Source organism: Siniperca chuatsi, linkage group LG10, assembly GCF_020085105.1.
Source record: "Siniperca chuatsi isolate FFG_IHB_CAS linkage group LG10, ASM2008510v1, whole genome shotgun sequence".
In the NCBI taxonomy this organism is placed as follows: Eukaryota; Metazoa; Chordata; class Actinopteri; order Centrarchiformes; family Sinipercidae; genus Siniperca; species Siniperca chuatsi.
In genome coordinates, this window is record NC_058051.1 from 18,961,484 (window position 1) to 18,976,454 (window position 14,971).

Genomic DNA, 14,971 nt, shown 5'->3' on the forward strand with positions numbered 1-14,971 from the left:
GAGTGAAGTAGAACAACCACTGTCCACCTTGCAGATTACCGCACACTGTATGAGGAAGTTTACAGTATGCAAAAAAGGGAGGAGGTGAAAAGATGGGTGTGGTAATGGAGTGTAAATATAGTGTTTGCACAAATTAATAGGTGGCTGAACAAGAAAAGAATGAGGCTTTATGGGAGGCACAGAGGCTTTGTAATTCGAGCAGGTATTCTGCTGACCTGTTACAACCTGTCTATCCTGCTTCACCAGTCATAAAATACTCACCAGAGAGAGAGACTTGGTGGGCCTGCTTTTTCCATTTGGCCACTGTCATAATGGAAGCACCTGGCTTGAAGCACCTATGCTGGAAAGGGGATTTGGTCATCAACTGTGGAGATGAGATTTAGTGGCTCTTTATGGCCCCAACGCCATCTCCTATGAAGTAAGTCTGTTATTGGTACCTAGGCGACAACGCAGCCATCGGCCATATTTCCTTTTTAAATCTGTGAAGTTTAAGAATATTTACTCGTAAATTATACATTAAAATTATTTCAGGTTGCTCTTGGTCTTCAGGTCACAGTCAAAGGCGTGTTCAAAAATATGAGCTTAAATTCCAGGCTAGCTATTTCTCTGACAAGTCCTACCGGTTGTCCCGAGTTGTATTATGAAGCTAACTTCCCTGCAGTGCGGTTCAGGAGCTCTTGTAGTCTTGGTGACGGAGAGCTACGCTCACCTCACCTGCCGTGTTGAATAATCCAAAATAACACCTACAAGGATGATTTTTATATGACTACACGTATTTTCCGACAACGGTAAGTTTGAGACAGCCACGCTTTGAGCTCTTTGTAGCCGCACGTTTGTACAGAATTAACAGAAAGATGTGTTAGCTAGCTTGTGACAGCTCGGTGAATAAACACAGCACACGCAGGACAGCACTTCGGGGGTTGGCGCTGTGTTTGTGTTTTAAACGGTAATAATGCTGTTTTAAAATATAATCGGATGTCAGTTTAGTTTACCGCTTTTCTGCGCCATAGGCAGACGGAAGCAAACATATTGTTGCATAGGCTATGTTTATGTTGTTTAACTAGGGTAATGACTATGAAAGGTAATTACGAGAAGGATACAACCTCAAACGATAGACATAGGCTTCTCGAAGGAAATTCCATGTCGAAAACTAGTTGACCTGCATGCTTTGTTATCTTTTGCAGGTGGCACCCTGCATGACTGGAAAAATGCATCATCATCGGAGCTACACACCCGTGCCTTGGCCTATCAAAGATATTCCTAAGAAGTAGTCCAAACTGCCGTTATCTTGTAACAAGGGTGTCATACAAGAAATCCCTGTATGAGAATTATGATATAACGGGATATTAAAGATCCCATCAAGTAGATGTAAATCTTAAGCACTACAGCAACACTAGAGGTCCATTAAAAGAAAGAAATAATAGTGTGTTTTTTTTTATCTGGATGACAGTAGCAGGTGACATATGTGACTGGAAATATGGATATCCTGGCCTAACTCCGTCACAACCTAAAGATAAAGATAGGTTAACTGTTTGACTGCAGGATCAACAGTAGCCATGCACAGCCCTGCTCCTGAAATTGTGGCAGGGTACCCAAGTGGATGTGTGGTGGATAAAGATGCCAATCCGGAGACAACCTTGGGGAGTGCCTACTCTCCGGTGGATTACATGAGCATCACCAGCTTCCCCAGGCTGCCAGAGGACGACATGCTGTCTGGGGAAAACACCCTAAAAACTCGCAAAGATGATGACAACGTCCTGAGTGAGCAGGATACAGGTGAGTCACAATTACTACAAAATATATCTTCCACAAACACTATAGTGTGTTTAGGTTTCTGGATGTGGATTCATGAGGCAGCATTGTTTTTCAGTCAAATGTCCAGGAGTTGTTTTCACTACTCATTTCTGCACACAATTTCTAAAGGCTGAATTTGAACAACTACTAATTGTTTTCATTATCAATTAATTTGATTATTTTCTCCAATAATTGTTTAGTTATGAAATGCCAAGAAATGGTGAAAAATGTCCATCACAGTTTCCCAGAGCCCAATGTGATATTCTGAAATGTCTTGTTTTGTCCGACCAACAGTCCAAAACCCAAAGATATTCATTTACTACCACATATGACAGAGAAAAGCAGCAAATCCTTACATTTGAGAAGCTGGAACCAGAAATGTTTAGAACTTCTGGTTTTGGGAATGACTGAAATGATTATCAAAATAGTTGCTGATTAATTTTCTGTCGATCGAATTTGATCTACGTAGGTGCTACGTTGTGGATTGCATGCATGCATAATTCAGAAATAGGTTTTTGTCCTCCAGTAAGCATGGCCACTTTAAACTGACACATTTTTTAATAGAGTTTGGTGTGAGAAAACAGAACATATTGGACATATCAAAAAATTGTGGTTGTCCTGCTCTTCCCTGTTCAATCTAAGTCTTTTGGTTTGTGTTGTTTGTCCCAGACCCAGATCTGTTTCTGAAATCAGCTCGCCTCCAGCGTCTGCCCTCCTCTGCTTCGGACCTGGCTAGCCATGATATGGCATCCCTGCGGGAGACCACCAAGGACCCCTTTACAGAAGACTGTGCCTGCCAGCGAGATGGACTGACAATCATCATCACAGCCTGTCTCACCTTTGCCACAGGAGTCACTGTAGCTCTCATCATGCAGATCTACTTTGGAGACCCACAGGTAGAGGTGTATTTGTGTTGTCTGCAATTGTGCTTTTGTAACCATGTTGCAATAATGTTGCTTTTCTCAAATAATTACAGGTGATTATGGGATTATGAGTAATTCTACATGCTCTTCTCAGTTTCCTCCCACACAAGCCCAAGTCAGTTCAAACACATCAATAACACAATCTCCGCCTTCCTGCTCTGTTCTCCTGTTTCGTGCAAGGTCTTTAACCAAGGGGCAGTGGTGACAGATGTGGCCCAGTGTACATCTCTTGGCTTTGAAGTTCTGGGGAAACAGGGGTCCAGTGTTGATGCTGCCATCACTGCTGCCCTCTGTTTGGGAATTGTCCACCCTCACACCTCTGGTATTGGAGGGTGAGTGATTGAAACATATTAATCTCTTCAAAACAGGACTGCCACTGAGGTTCTCAGACTTGGTTGAATGAGAATATTTTCTGTTGATGTTTAGTGGTGGAGTTATGTTGGTGCATGACATCCGTAAGAATGAGACGAGGGTCATCGACTTCAGAGAGATGGCACCATCTGCCATCCGTGAGGAGATGCTGCAGACGAACCTTGATCTAAATGTAAGGACTTTTTGCTGGTGTATCCGTTTTATAACAGTGAGATGTTGAGTATGAAAACAGAAGTCTTATTGTTATTGTTTAACAATGTGGTTAATGTGTGCACCATGTTATTGCTGTTGCATTTCAGCCCGGCCTCCTAGTTGCAGTACCAGGCATGCTCAGTGGGATGCATCAGGCACACCAGCTCTATGGCAGGTACTGTAACTATTATGTGATACTATTTTTATTTGTTCAATCTTTCCCCGTGCAATGTCATGAATAGTCGTAGTCCTCATGCTGGTTTCTGGATTTTCTACATTCCTTCCTTCTTTGATATTGTTTGTTTTGCTTTGTCACACTCCTGTGTTTCAAATGCCCCTTATAAATAAATAAATAAAACACAATATATTATAATATTTTTACTAATTATTTTAAGACTTATTCTTGTCTCAAAGGCTTATATTTATATCTGCTCTGACAAAGCCTGTGCTTGTCTAAGTGTCCAGAGCTAAAGGAGTGAGATCTCATAGTGAAAGTATCACCAGCTGTGATAAAAGCCAGAGTGTTGAGGCAGCAATTACTCTGATGCCGTATAATTATCATGATCCTGATGCCTGAGCTGATAAGAGGATGAGGTTACAGAACTAACTAACTTGCTTTATCCATGCATGGAGACTAAGTGTTGTGCTAAGATATTGTGGATTGTCATTTTGTCACAATGATCTCTTTGAAAATTCAGAGTTCAGAGTGTATATATAGTTTTAAACATTTGTAAACTAAGCCAATCTTTCATGACTTTTGAATTCCCCAGAATGTCGTGGGAGGATGTGGTTACCATGGCAGCAGATGTGGCCAGAAATGGATTTAATGTTACCCATGACCTAGGTAAATATAGTTTAATGTAGTACAAATCACTGGGTGAAGTCTCTTTCACTAACTACACTGCACCAGCGATTTAAAAAAACAAACAAAAAAAAACCCCACCAGCATCATTGCCCAGCCTCAGTGTTGTTACCAAATAACACAAGGTGAAGTCATATTTGAAGATTAGGTGTGATCTCATCTGTCTTTCCTCTCTCTCCCTAGCTGAGGCTCTGGCTAAAGTTAAGGACCAAAACATGTCGGATGCATTTCGGGCTTTGTTCCTCCCAAACGGCCAGGCTCCCCTCTCTGGGCTGTTCACCAGACGTCTTGATTTAGCAGCCATCTTGGATGCTGTCGCAGTTAAGGGGATATCAGAGTTTTACAGTGGAAACCTAACGCAGGAAATGGCGGCAGCAGTAAGGAAGAATGTTTTTTTCCGTCTCGAACCATGATTATATAAGTAGTCATGAATTCTGCATAGTCTCCGTGGGGAGTCACTTTTACCACTGAAACACTAAGTCCCTGTTGTACTTTCACCTCAGCTTTTTACATTTTGGATAGGGTGAGGTAATAATTCAGTAGTGTCATATCGTGACACTACTTATTCAGTATTTTTGTGATATATAGATTCAAAATGTATATCAGTACAGAATTTATTCAATATATTGTATAAAATGTCTATATGTTACTATAGCATACTACTATAGCAGCCACTTTATTGGGTACAACTGTACAATCTAATGCAATCCAATACACCTCTTCCGCCATAAAACAGCACTTTTGCAATGCCTATAATTCATTAATAAATTCATTAATAAACGTGTAATTGAATTTACACATTTCTGACCATGTCAACAAAAACTGAACATTATAAACTTCGCAAAGGTAGAATTTATGGCACAGCTGTAGTGAATTGCAATAGATTGTATAGATGTACCTAATACAGTGGTCACTGAGTGTATGTTGTTATATCTCATCTGAGAGAGTAATCAAACAATACAGTAATCAAATATAATGTTAAAAAAGAAAGGGAAATTAAAAAAGAAAAACAAAAGCTGGGATGCAGCAGGCATCATAATCTGTAATCTGCGGACTGTAATCTACTGTACATTACACCAGGCTGTGACATTTGCGCTCTTAATTTTCTGAGAAATATTGCAAATTTCAGTCTCTATCTTTAAATCTAAGGGACCCTTGTCCTTTTAATTTGAGAAGAGAGTAACTCAAACTTCAAAGACACACACAACTAAATCAGTATCTAACGACAAACACCACAGATCAAACCAGCTCACATTGCCATTTAGATTCACTGGGCATTATTAAACTAATAGAATAGTAGAAGTATCCATTGAGGGTCAAACGTTTGACAATTAAAGTTCCCTGTTAGTGACGACAACGATTACTCATCAACTTTAAATTTTAACTCTCTATGCATTTTTAATAGGCACATGCAAGAGGCGGAGTGCTCACAGAGGATGACTTTGGAAACTATAGCACAGTCTTACAGCAGCCAGCAGAGATCATCTATCAAGGTAAATATTTGTTGTATTTATATCAGAGCTGATAGAGGAAGAACCCATACACTAGCATAAAACTCACTTGACCTGAATCATAGATGGGATTGCTGGACAACAGCCATCTCTGTTTCTCTTGATTATTCTTTTTCTTCCTCGTTTTTTGGCACCTAATTACTAACACCGGTCAACTTCATTCAAACTTCAAAATGTTAAGCTCATTGAGGATATTATCGCATTACTGGCTTAACTTTGTATGAAGGAGCAGCTCCTACGTACAGGTCAGCATCAGCTTTTCAGCAGCCGACAATCCCACTACAAGTTCTTCTAGTTTCTTCTAGAGTTCCTGTAAATACATTATGTCCCTCAAATATATACTTAATAATGACTGACATCTGCTTTGACAAGGTAAAATGTGTAAGCACAGGTGTACACCTGCCGGTGTGAATGCTGTGTTTGCATAAGCATGGGCTGCTGTTGACCCAGGATTGCAAATATAACGTGACACCCATCCTGTGTATGCTCAGTAATTAAATTTCCTTATTCCTCCCATTGTTCCATTTGTCTCGTCTGATATATAATCCTATTTTATTGTGTTTCTGAAATTATTCCATTTCACAATAGAGATCATAACATTTTCAATTTTATGATTTGTTGTTTCTGAAGGACACCATGTTATGGCGGCCTCTGCCCCACATGCAGGTGTTGGCTTGATTACTGCTCTCAATATCCTGGAAGGCTACAACATTACCAGCCAGGTGCCCAGGAACAGCACCTACCACTGGATTGCAGAGGTAGTACACTAACTGCTTCACCACTATACAGCATAAACAATGTACAAAGTGCAGTAATTCATGTGAATTTTACTTAAGTATTAATTTTGTATTACTCTCCCAGGCTGTAAAGATTGCTCTTGCCCTGGCTAGTGGGCTAGGAGACCCCATGCATGACACTTCTGTCTCAGAGATTGTCGCCAAGATGCTGAGGTAGAGATCCACATGGTGTCTTTAAATATAATCTAAATATCCATCCTAATTCAGCCAGGCATTTTCATAGAACCCTGCCCTTTGTTGTTCCCATCTCCAAGTAAATCACAGGCTTCCCTACTCCGCCAGATGATCAGTGACTCTCAGGCCTTCCCTGTCGAGCATTACACTCCATCATTTACCTTGGAGCAGGGTGCAGCAGCTGCCCAAGTCATGGTCATGGGCCCAGACGACCACATCGTGTCAGTCATGAGGTACATCATGCTTTAATTTAACTGCTATCACATACTGCTTAAGCAAATCCCAGTGACAGTTAAGAGAGGATTGATATCACTGGAAAACTTTAAACTAAGACCAGTTTTTTTTTTTACTTGTGGCTGTTTTAGCTCTCTCAACAAACCATTCGGCAGCAGGATAGTGACTCCTTCCGGAATTCTATTGAATAGCCAGATCCTGGACTTCTCCTGGCCTAATAAAACACAGAACTCATCACCTAACCCAGTAATTGTGCATTTTGTCTTTGCTCAATTGATTGCAGTATTGATTAATTTCTTATTGAAAGATTTCTTGTAGCTGCTCTTAGTCCTCATGGTTTTTGTTTTCTTTTGCTGCAGAATAACAGCGTCCAGCCTGGGAAGAGGCCCATGTCCTTCCTGATGCCCACAGCAGTGAGGCCTGCTGTGGGGTTATGTGGCACATACGTAGCCGTTGGATCTTCCAATGGAGAGAAAGCTCTCAGTGGCATCACACAGGTGATATAATTATTGGAAGAATTAAATAAATTCAAGACTGATTGTTAGATTTTTATCAGTGTGGAAATATATCTTTCTAGAAATGCATTTTGGTTTGTTCCTGTCCAATCAAATTAAATAACTTTGCCTATGTTATTCATAACAATTAATTTATGTATGTTATTATTCTATATATCTTATTCTGTTTACTAATCCTTCACAGGTGCTGATGAATGTTCTGTCTTTGCGTAAAAATATGAGTGACAGCTTAGCGTATGGAAGACTCCACCCACAGCTGCAGCCCAACACCCTCTTGGTGGACTGTGAGTTTTTCCTACTGATCTATTGTGTAGTTTTGAGTCCCTTCAAAAACTATGATTGCAGTGCTTTGGGCAGATTGGCTTTTTGACTTAATTTCCAAATACACTTGTCATTTCCTGCTATTAACATGTAATATGCCATCTCTGGATATGCCATCTCGATAAAGAGCAATTCAGTAGTGCCGTTGTACCAGTATTTACATTGTCGTCAGATCACAGTTTTACCTACAAAGTAGATCAGGAAGGCAGCCAGTACCTCTGTTGTCATCAAAAACAAAGGTGGCAGGTGTAGGGTTCACCTTGGCACAGTAAAATGCCTTCCTAACTTCCTGTGCTGTGAAAAGAATAATCTTCTGAAATTTTAGTGGGAATTGGCAAAAATGATGATATGTTTGTAAATGCTGGGAACCCCATATTGCAAACATCACATTTCTCGCTGGCTCCAGGACTGAGATATATCAGTCTCTGGTAAATTGCCATTGTGATCCAGTACAGAGCACAGATCAGGATGTCTTGAATCTGGCGGAGATCTAAATATAATCTGATCATAGCTTAAAGTACTTAGTCAAAGGTTTCTGGATGTGTGCTTGGTTTTAAACATGACATACTATGACCTGCATGATCGATAATCCTTATAGACATACAATCCGAACACACCGTGATTGCTAGATCTGCTGTGTGAACTCAATCCGAGTGTTATTTTCCAACCAGATAAATATTACATTTGAACACCAGGAGTAAACGCAACCTTATTCAGTTTGACATTTATTTTTCATTGTCCGTTCTTCCCACTGACCTCAGATCATCCTCCTCTCTCCCACTGTCTCTTTCTCTCCTACAGCTGAGTTTCTAGACGAAGACATGGAGCTGCTGCAGGCCAAAGGTCACAATGTGGAGAGGGTAGATGTTCTCTCATTGGTGGAGGGTACCCGGAGAACCAACGACCTCATCATTGGGGTGAAGGACCCCCGTAGTGCTGATGCCTCCGCCCTCACTATGTCTAACCTGCCCTAGTGCACCCCCCACCCCGACCCTATACTCACCCATAATGAAGAAGGGGTAAGAGTAACACTATATGATTGATGGTTAGTGAGGAAGTAAGGTGGCTGCTCATCAACTAATACACTAAACAAAAGTTAATGGCAAAGTGCAGTTGTATAACAGAAAAAAACTGTCAACAAAAAGACATGCAGCTTTGTCTGAGATGACCTTGTAGGAATCTGATATGGATCCACCGATATATTTTTTTGCTTACACACAGAACACTACAAAGGATCACCATCTCACATACCTTGTTGATATGCCCTCTCTCACAGCATCAAATCAACGTCCAGTCCCAGTGTAGATAGTGTTCAAAATGTATGTCCATCCCTTTCCCTTAATTGCATCAGTCAAAGTCTGCCGCCTATATTACGGAGAGATGTAAGGCGTGTTCATAAATTCAGATCTGATGCATTCAGTTCCACATAATGAAAGCAATAAACTTAAGGGGTTTAGAGTGGATTTACTTTCTAGTGGATGTGCTATTTTCACAACCTTGCGTGGCAGCTAGTTTTTGGTCTGTGGGGTACTGAGCAGACCATTCAAGAGTGTTGCACTCTGAATCAGAATCAGCATTATTGCCAAGTAGGTTTACACAATTTGCTTCGGTATTTTGGTGCAAGAACAGTAAACGTAGTAGAAATATAAAGAAAGATAAAGCAAGTACTGCAGGTCAAGACATACATAAAATATAAAATTGACAATAAGATATTAAAGAATATTAAAAAATATTTTAAGGAAATAATTAAGAATACGTGTGAAAATAATGAAGAATATGTACAATATGATCGTTATATTCTTCATTATTTTCATACATATTCTTTATTATTTTCTTGAATGTAGGATCAGGAATTCTGATGGAAATTAATGATGAGCAAATTGATTCTTTGCAAGAATGGGCAGACATGAAAAAGTAATGATGCCACACTAGGAAGCCACCATTTACAACACATGCAAGGTCCTCGGTGCATTCGAACCCACCATTCTGCTTTTCAATTCTTCCACTGCCTTTCACCATCACTCCAAATAACACACAAGATCATGTGGAATGGTAAAGCTAATAATATTTAAACCAGTGATTAAGCCTTGCATTGTCACACCTGAACTAGACTATACTAAACTGAACACAGAGGCTAAACCATTACTCTCCTGCTCTTCATATGTTGTGTAACTGTGATTAGATGTTGTTTGGTACAGCTGCTGGAGTTGTAATTGTTGCAAACAATCAGTGGCTCCTTGGGACCATGTTGACACTAACACAGTATTTACACAAAGTGCATCATACAGAACTACACTTAGACCTTCACATCTCAATTGATTTCCTTAAACAAGAGGATTTGCTTCGGGCTCACAGGTGTTAAATATTACTAATGGTAGAATAAGTGTATTTAAATATATAATTTAAGAAATTTTAGTTGTTGCATGATTTTGTTTTCATTTGAAGCTTGTGGCTTACATTTGTTTTATTATCTTGTTTTTAGAATGGGAATAATCTGATTCTTTACAGATGGATTGAATGTAATCTGTCTATTTTTATATGAACATTTGTTGGGCTGTATACATTATTTATACGGTTGTAACACAATGCATTGAATCAACACATTTTAGAAAAGGCTGATATGTTAATTATTTGTGTACTTGTGTAATTATTTCAGGTAGTAGATTTGAATGAACAACCAACAGCTTTTGTAAAACATTGCATTCTAAAAGTGGTTAATTCTAGAATGGCCAGTGCTGACTGATCAAACGGTCCTTAATCTTGTTGTCTCTGTTGTTGGGTACTAGTGCAATATATGACTGTTGATGCTTGTTTCCTGTACTGTAGAGTACCATGCCTTAGGGCACGCATTTGCACCACATCTGATGTTTGATTTTATTTGCATTTGTATCTGATTTTAATAAAAATCAGCACTGTCCAAACCAAGAAATAAAATGTTTGCACACATCCTAACACTGAAGATTGTTTGCCCCTTTGTTCCTCCATACATGTGCATTTGGTGCATCTGACCTACTGTAGAATAATAAGTGAGCTTGCTCTTTCCAGATACTAAGCTGAGGATGACTGGACTTTTGAAACTAAGATGATGTATTTTCCAAATTACATATAGCCTATTTTTTACCTGTTATTATTTATAAATACCGGTGGCTGATGAATGCGCACACCAATCAAGATTCTGCTGCATATATTTATATAGAGGCGTTGTAACAATTTAACCCAAGTATGTATTTTAGTTGAATCCATGGCTCCAAGGACAGTAGAAAACTGTAAACTTAGAATTAATTTCAGAAAACTGAAAACAACTATTTAGGCTTAAACAAAAATGAAAATGATAGGAGTAACCACAATTTCAAGTTTAAATGAAAATGTGAAAAAGGCTTTGATTTTGCAAAGATTAAGTTTGAAAGAAACGTAACTGGATTTGTTTTTGAACTTCTTAATGTTAGTTCTTAATTTTTACTTTAGTATTTTGTATTACTCAAAAGGACGTTGCTACTCCTTCCTCAATTGGGATTTTATTTTGGAAAGCAATACCAGAAGCAGTATTTTTCGTTCTGCTAGCTTGACGTCGTTTCTGACTTGCTTGTGATTCATGTTTTGTTAGCTAATCTGGCTATCAGATGTCGCCTTGAATTTATTTTCAGATGAATATATGCGGTAAGGATTTTGCTTTCGTCATGCGTAATTTACTGCTGAAGATATGTAGCAAGTTAAAGCTAACGAACTGGGAAGCTAATAAGTTGTGTTTTAAATGCATTCATGATGAATTAACTGCAGTGCTACCCAGCTAACGTTTGCTAACTGGAGCTTTCGGGGAAGCCAGCAGGAACCGCCTTGACATTAATTATATCCTCTTTCATAGTGTGGTGTCTGCTAGAAACGTGTTCATTTCAACTGTAAGTAATGTTCATATCGGCATGAAAATGCACAGTAAAATAACATGGGATACGGGATATTTGTTTTCTCCCTACCGACTGTGATCTCGTTACGTTAGCTTACGTTTGCGCTAAGGCCCGTGCTACCGCTGGGCCGATCATGTTAACCAAGCTGGCCATCGGTTATGGCAGTGAATTTATACATTGTCACGTTATTTGGCATTATTGAAAATCACACTACAGTTAAGATATCCCGACCACCTGCAGTCCCTTTTGTGATCTTTTGACATGCCCGCTCTTATAATTATATATATTTAGCATGACCGGTCATAGTGTCACTAATGTAGAGTTGTGTTGTTAACGTTACTGTGATAACGTCATCTATTTACTTGACGTGAGGTTACAAAAAGAAAGAATACATCTTTTGTTTGAACTTGTTCCACCTGAAGCTTGCAGCGTACAGCCTATAACTGAAAACGTGTAGCTACCAATTTATCCAGTATCTGATCTACTATACAAGTCAGTTTTCAGTACTCCAATACTGATTGTATCCATTTTACTCTGTTGTCGCTTGACTATGATACTAGTGGTTTACAGGATGGACTAGTGATCTGTGTCTCTCTCGTGTGCAATTTCAGCATAAAACGGTTGAAACGCCACTCCTAGTTAGAGGGGAGGATGGCACATCGACGTACCCCACCTCCGCTGTCCCAGAGGACAGGTTACCTGGAACCTGATAATGATTCCGACAGGGACTCTGGTGTTGGGGATGATGCAGGGGAGGATGCTGACAGTTGCCATGGAGGCCCCGTAACAGAAGAGGAGAAAGTCAACAAGCAAGATGGCACAGAAGAAAACAGCGGGGAGGGAGAAGATTTTACAGTTTTTGTTGCCTTTCAAGGGAATATGGAGGATGACGACTTCACACAAAAACTTGACACTATCCTCAGTGGGATACCAAACATGCTTGATATGGGTTAGTTTAATTTTGACCACTTTGACATTGAAGAATCTCTTATTCTGTTGATCACTGTCAAAATATCCAAGGTACATCCACTTTGTTTCTTTGTTGTAAAACAAGTCCAAGGGGGGCGCACAAGTTTCACAAGCACTGCAAATGTACATTTGAAACATGCCCCTGTGTGCTATTGTATATTCCAGCAACACTTTTGTGTGTCCATCCTTTCCTTGTCCTTTTCTGACCAATAGTCTCTAGAATTTTTTTTCATCTTGTATACACTGTAATTGCAACTTGTATCCATTCATTGTCATTAGGCTCTGAGAGGCTTCAGCCACAACATGTGGAGCCGTGGAACAGTGTGCGGGTTACCTTCAACATTCCTCGGGATGCTGCTGAGCGACTCAGACTGTTGGCCCAGAACAATCAGCAGCAGCTTAGAGACCTGGGGATTCTCTCTGTGCAGATAGAAGGTAACACCACAGCCTTCAAACCCCTTGTCACTTCAAACAGGATGCTAGGTCTAGATTTACCAAACCTGCAAGCTTGCCATCAAGCTGCACAAGTGAGGAATGTCAAAGTGTGAATGCTAGAAAACCCGCATACAAGATGGGGAGAGATGGAATTAAATTGTGGAGATATACCACTAACTGTTCTGCCTTTCTCCATATATAAAAAATCATATGTTGAAAATTTAGACAATAGATGGGTAGTCGCTACGCTTAGGGTTTTGAGGAAAGTCTGTCAGAGTCAAAAACTAAATGAAGATTTAATTTTTTTTATAGAAATGGGAACTGATCCAGACTTCAACAAAGCCAATCGGACCTTTAGAATGTGGGCTTCTAAAGGTTTATGTAAATGTGGACAAATGTTTGGGGATAATGAAATGAAATCTTTTGAACATCTATCGTCACAATATGGTCTACCCAATTCTCATTTATTTAGCGAAAAGTGGCTTCTGGGAAATTTCTATTAGATAACTGTCAAATATTTTTGGTATTTCTCCCAAAATAAATCTACTACTTGGGGAAAATATCAAAAGAGATCAAGAAGAAAGATTCTCACTTGTTCCTCGTAATAAGGATAGCAGTAATTAAACAAATTATAAGGAATTAGTTTAAAAAATGATAACTTGATTAATTCCAGATGGAAGGATCTTGTAAATGAAATATATGGAATGGAAAAAATAACCATGAGAATTACAAAATTAAGTTCATATTTTTGAAGAAAGATGGGGAAAGGGGGTGAGGTATACAACCTACAATATTTCTAATGATCAATGTGATAACTAAGACAATTATATGATATTAATTGTATTGATGTCAATCTCCTTGTATATGGATATACACAAGAATGTGTGTATGAATACATGCGAATGCATGGTTATACACGCCCACTTGTGTGTGTATCTATGCTACCCGGTCGTTGTTGTTGTTATATCTGTATAATGTATCCTCTAACTTAAATTCAGTTATCAGTCAACCTGTAGTAAATGTTAGTTATAACCCTAACCCTCTATTGATGTTCAGGGGAAGGGGCCATCAATGTGGCTTTGGGACCAAATAGAGGTCAAGAAGTCAGAGTGAACGGACCAATTGGAGCTCCTGGCCAGATGAGAATGGATGTTGGCTTTCCAGGTCAGCCTGGTCCAGGTATTAGTTTACTGAATTTATTACACATAGTGTCTATATACCAACTAGACTTTTAGTAGTAGTAGTAATAGTAGTTATTTATTTTTAATCTGTTAGTTTCTCATTCCGTGTTTAGTCACTTGATGTGTAGCCATTTATAAATATTAAATATTTGCCTGTTTTCACATAATGATTTAATATGCAAATATTTCCATAAGGAGGGGTAAGGATGGCTAATCCATCAATGGTTCCCCCTGGGCCTGGCATGCCAGGTCAGGCTATGGTACCCAGCAGCAGTGGACAGATGCATCCTCGTGTTCCGAGACCATCTTCACAGACAGGTTCAGGTCTTTACTTGTACGTCAAATGATACATGTTGTAATTTTGAATATCTTACAGCTAGGACAGTACAATAATGGAAAAACTGCATCTTCCTCTCACAGATGTGATGGATCCGATGATGCCAGGTATGTCAGTTCAGCAGCAACAGCAACTTCAGCACCAACAGGCTGGTCCCCATGGCTCTGGCCCAATGCCTCCTCAGGCTGCCCATCACATGCAGGCTCTGCAAGCTGGGAGACCGCTCAACCCTGCTGCACTACAGCAGCTACAACAACAGCATCACCAACAGCAACAGGCCCAGCAGCAAGCTCAGCTCTCCCAGCATGGACCTAGACCTCCATTCAACCCATCAGGCCAGATGCCTCCTGGCTGGAACCAGTTGCCAGCTGGGGTCCTCCAGCCACCACCTGCCCAAGGAGGCCCTGCCTGGAGAAAGCCCCAAGCCCAAATGGTTCAGCGCCCACCTTCTC

General features: G+C 39.8%; 2 protein-coding genes across 11 annotated transcripts in view; both read left to right on the forward strand.

Moving 5' to 3' along the window:
- Positions 1–175: 175 nt before the first annotated feature.
- On the forward strand, positions 176–10,647 carry LOC122882790 (glutathione hydrolase 7). Of its 2 annotated transcripts, none has more exons than XM_044210561.1 (16): positions 176–418; positions 1,185–1,776; positions 2,464–2,690; positions 2,898–3,049; positions 3,144–3,261; positions 3,389–3,456; positions 4,052–4,125; positions 4,327–4,520; positions 5,549–5,636; positions 6,285–6,412; positions 6,516–6,604; positions 6,706–6,858; positions 6,991–7,105; positions 7,219–7,356; positions 7,559–7,658; positions 8,497–10,647. In XM_044210561.1, the coding sequence occupies exons 2-16, from the start codon at positions 1,557–1,559 to the stop codon at positions 8,667–8,669; spliced, it is 2,037 nt and encodes a 678-aa protein (XP_044066496.1). In that variant the 5' UTR covers positions 176–418; positions 1,185–1,556; the 3' UTR covers positions 8,670–10,647. The 2 variants fall into 2 exon arrangements, with proteins under 2 accessions (XP_044066496.1, XP_044066497.1); XM_044210562.1 differs by lacking the exon at positions 176–418 and adding an exon at positions 553–788.
- Positions 10,648–11,214: 567 nt separating this feature from the next.
- ncoa6 (nuclear receptor coactivator 6) overlaps positions 11,215–14,971 on the forward strand; it is a 12,540-nt gene continuing 8,783 nt past the window's right edge. For 6 of the 9 annotated variants that reach the window (XR_006379469.1, XM_044210634.1, XM_044210639.1 and 3 more), the window contains exons 1-6: positions 11,215–11,352; positions 12,209–12,546; positions 12,846–13,001; positions 14,058–14,180; positions 14,378–14,506; positions 14,603–14,971. The exon at positions 14,603–14,971 is cut by the window's right edge and continues 447 nt beyond it. Coding sequence is in view for 8 of the 9 variants with exons in the window: in XM_044210634.1 (XP_044066569.1) it covers positions 12,249–12,546; positions 12,846–13,001; positions 14,058–14,180; positions 14,378–14,506; positions 14,603–14,971 (1,075 nt within the window). In the remaining variant the exon portion in view is untranslated. The remainder of the gene's footprint in view (positions 11,353–12,208; positions 12,547–12,845; positions 13,002–14,057; positions 14,181–14,377; positions 14,507–14,602) is intronic. The other 3 variants (XM_044210635.1, XM_044210636.1, XM_044210638.1) reach the window with 3 other exon arrangements.